The following is a 4,368-nucleotide window of genomic DNA, read 5'->3' as shown; positions in this document are numbered from 1 at the left end:
AAAAAATGCATAGATACACAAGGGAAAAAAGGTCCCATTGGTCAGTTGTTTTCATTTGTGAATTTAAGTTCCTTCATTGGAGTGATTACCATTTTATGCCACAAAATGTGTCATGAGCATCTTCCGCAATGACACAGTCTTGAAAAAACAAATAACCGTTAAAGGGATATTGCACCTCATGTATTTTACAAGTGAAACCTCTTCTGTAATCAAACCTGACTAAAATTCCACAGTTCAAGCAATATGAAATTCTGCTGTAAGCTCTTGTGCTCTGTAGGTTAGTATCTTCAGGACGTGATTAACAGCAGCAATACAGAAGGCAAAATACCTTTGCAGCCTTGATTTGGTTGCCCAATGTATTGTGGAATGGAACAAGAATGGGAAATACAGACCAGGAAAAATTGCAGTGTGACACTTGTCATTGTCAGGCACAGTATTCTTCAAGGGCTGCTCACGGAGGAGGCCCTTTCATTCATCCACAGCTTCCCTCCCTTCCTAATGTTAGCTAGTAGCTGTGGAGCGGAAACAGTCAAGCTAGCACATAGCTGGAACTGGAAATCAGAAACCTAGGAATTTTAATCCAGGCCCACTCAGGTCTTAAATCAAGGACTTGAAAACTGACATACTGATAAAATGCACAGATAAAAAGGTGTTTACACCTCTCTACCTTTCAGAATTGTCACTGAGATTAGTTACCACAAGAAATATTCTAAAGACTGAGCATGTCAAGCATACGTTCTATTGATCTGATGGTTTTGTAAATGATGCTTTAAGACAAGCAATCATCTTCAAGTATTGCAAACATCCATTTTGCATGCATCAGAGTTCTTAAAGCCAGTCATTTTGTGGCTCTATTGTTTTAATGCTGGAAGTAAAATCTTTTTAAAACAGAAAGCTGTGTCATGCTACCTCACCACGTTCTCTTTAAAAAGAGGATCTGCACGTTCATTGTTGAATTAAAAAGGGAAAGAGTTCACCAAGAATTTTTGTGGAGTATCTTGGATTAGTTCCATCAGTAGATTTCCTTCCCATCTCCCGTGCTTTACACATCATATGTAAACACTACGTGCATCTTCCCATGTTACTCTCAAAACAAAGTCCAATTCATCAGTGAAAGAGCATCTTTTGTAAGTATAATGTTACTGCCATACCTTGTGCTACTGTTGACATAACCACTGATGGTGTTGATGATACTACAGCAGTCACAGCAATAGTATTTGCAGTACAGGAAGGAGTGGAACAGCTGTTGCTGGTGCTGCTGCTACTGACCAAAGAAGACTGAGAAGCAGTTATGACCACTGGTTGCTTTTGAGTAGTTGAGGCAATGACTGACGTTGGGACGAGTTTCGTAACTGCTGCATAGTTGTGGGACTTTGAAAGGATGTTGGGTACAAAAGTTGAGCTTGGAGAGGTGGTTACTATGATCACCTGAAAGAAGAAAAAGAACAACAAGAAATTCATTTGTTCTTTGCTTTTATTTAAAAGAATAAAATTTCAGTAATGCATCTGTCTGTGTATTTAGTTTTAGAGATATATGTTTATTAAAACTGTTTAAAACTGTCATAATCTCATTTGCTGGCAACAAAAACACTCAATTAGTTTGAAGAAATGGTGATAACCATTTCCTTAAAATCAGAAAGGTTTGGGTTTGAGAAAAACAATTACTATCTAATTAAAGTAGAATTATCTCATGTCTGAAGGCAAACAGACAGGAAACTGCTTGGCTCCATTAAACTGGGCCAGGAAGCCTGAAGCCTGTTTTAAATAGAACTAAAGGCATTTCCAGCAAGTTTTAAACACCATTCTCCCAAACCTTGCGCATACATCAAGACATGGCAGTGAGAGAATAGATGATTCCTTTTTTCTCTTCAGCAATGAACAAGCAGCTGCTGAGTCAGTAGCGGGAAATATTTTGATGCACAAAGCTGTAAGCAATATTTCTTCAGTGAAAAAAACATGATTTAGATGTGAAACGATTTCTGCTTTAATTAGTGCTCTCTTGTAACAGGAAATCCTTTCTTGCCTGTCTGAAAGCCACTTGTGCAAAGAGAGTAAACATTACCCCTAGTGCAAGTTACAATTACACCACCATGAATCTGATCTGACACAGGGAAAACATAGAATTCATTATAACATTGGAAGAGGTCTGTTCTTATGTAACTGACCTAGAAAGCTAACATTTTTTATGTGTTGAACATGGGGACTGTTCATGTAAAGAGATTCCTTTTATCCTGCTTATATGTACCTGCTTGTGCTTACACACAGTTAAAATAGAAACACACAGCACAGAAATACAACATATTTACATTTTACCATGCAAGAATATTGAGAAGTTGTTTTAATAATGCAGTTTGTCCCAATAAAAGTTTCATTTATTAAAACCTTGAAAATTAAAACTTATCAATGTAACAAAAGCAAATAGGAAAAAAAGGTATAGAAGGAGCAAAGAAAACCTGGGTTAGCTCAAACCAAAAGTCTCATACTGCTACCGAGGAATAGTGAAACCTTGCCTGATACAGAAAAGAAATAGTATGATAATGGCATCAGAAACAGACTTAAGCGACAGATCAAGCAGTAAGAGATTAAGAGTTTATAAAATAAAATAAAAACCACATGGATGGAATAAAAGCAGCAAATTTCACCATCATGGCTGCCTCTGCCTCTCCTTTTGCCCCGGTGCTTGGTTTTTATGATCCCCACTACTTAGCTAAGCCTTTAATACCTTGACCTGAGGAAAACCATAACCTTATCACCTCAACAAGCTACAGTGGGTTGTTCGCAACTGATCAGTGCCTGAAAGACAAGGTTTCTACATCTGCTGCTCTACCACTTTATCACATTCCCCAGGGAAGAACATTTTCTCTGTGACACTCTTAGTTTTGCCTTCAGCCTAACCTTGATTCAATCAAAACACCCTCCTGAAATTGCTCTTAGGCTACAACCATGAAGAGGAGCTGAACATGACTCAACTTGATTCTGGTAGGAGGTGAAAAGATCCTACAATGTGCCTGTAGAGTTTTATCCTGTTTCTTAAATAGCCAGTTAAGATTAAAAATACTTCCCAAGTGTGTGAATTTTATGGCCAGCTCCATTCCACTCATTTAGCAATATAGTCAAAGGACAACCTGTAGCTAAAAAAGGCAGATTATTCACATTAAACTTCCTATATAATCCATAATGCAACAGGACAAGTTCAGCATCTCCACTAAGGACAGATCTGTAGGATGAATCTGGGCATAGTCACAACTCCTGAAGACTGTTGTTCTTCACTCAAAGACAGAGATAAAACCATCAGTCCAAGATTATCACTTAATAACACTTTATTTAACCATGCAAGGAAACAAAGCTTGTAAAGAATTACAGTTCAACTATGACTGCTGTCCTGTGACTAAGCAGGTTTGGATCTCTTTATTCTATTTCTTCTCTCAAGATTAACACAGTTAAAGTTTAGTGGTCTTCATGTATGAAGTATATCTAGAAAACAGAACTTTCAGGTAAAAATTTAGAGGGATTAAAGCTCAAATCACAATAGTATTTGTTGAAATGCTATTTTCTCATGTATGCTGAAATCAAAGGAACCTCATCATGGGGACCAAAACTGCATCATATCTTCTACAGCAGAAAGCCTGCTTGATTTAAAATCCAAAAGAAAAAGTTGCTTTTTTGTTACGGTAAAAACTGATTCCTAATATATATTAAAATTAGTCCTATCAACTCTATTTTGAGAGGCATCAAACCTAGGCCCTGAAGAATTAAAGGCATTAACTGCCAGAAGCTTCGCTAGCTTGATTCCTCCTGTGTCCTAGGCAGAGGACTTTATTATAAGAGAATCCAGAAATTGGAGCTGTGACATTATTAGTCCTTAAATATAATCTTTCTCCAACCTACTAAAATGTCAAAACAATTCAGAAAGCTGGCATGCAGAAAGGAAGAATTTCATTCATACCCAACAACTTCACCCATCTCTACCAGAACTTGTTTAAAATAGTACACTTCCAATTTGAGTGTAACAAGTCTGACATTTAATTTCAAACTTCTAAAAGGGATGTCTCTCACCAAAATGATCCACAATTATGTATTCTGGCATATCTAAATCCAACAAAAGAGGGCAGTGTGACAAGTTGAGATACAAACGCTACTATGCTTCCCTAATGAAACAAGTGATGGTTTTCCTATCACTGCACATTAGAGAGAGTCAAATAACACCATGCAAAGCAAACCCTAAAACTTCCATGTCAGAAGAAGCAGAAGCACAACTGCAGGAAGGACTTTACCAACAGTCTATTCTCTTCCTTTTGGAGATTTAATACATCTTTAACTTTCAGCATACGTATCACTCGTACTTAATACAAAACTACAGATGACTAA

The 4,368-nt window shown here is 37.2% G+C and overlaps 1 protein-coding gene across 1 annotated transcript in view; it reads right to left on the bottom strand.

The window, feature by feature from the left end:
• LOC104407487 (chromosome unknown open reading frame, human C11orf30) overlaps nt 1-4,368 on the bottom strand; it is a 37,349-nt gene that overhangs the window by 19,268 nt on the left and 13,713 nt on the right. Inside the window, exon 7 of the mRNA XM_010016788.1 lies at nt 1,152-1,428. Coding sequence (XP_010015090.1) covers nt 1,152-1,428 — 277 coding nt within the window. The remainder of the gene's footprint in view (nt 1-1,151; nt 1,429-4,368) is intronic.

The sequence above is a fragment of the Nestor notabilis genome, unplaced genomic scaffold, assembly GCF_000696875.1.
Source record: "Nestor notabilis isolate BGI_N333 unplaced genomic scaffold, ASM69687v1 scaffold8996, whole genome shotgun sequence".
Lineage (NCBI taxonomy): Eukaryota > Metazoa > Chordata > Aves > Psittaciformes > Psittacidae > Nestor > Nestor notabilis.
Note: the sequence above shows the minus strand (reverse complement) of the source record. Positions and strands in the feature narration are given on the sequence as shown.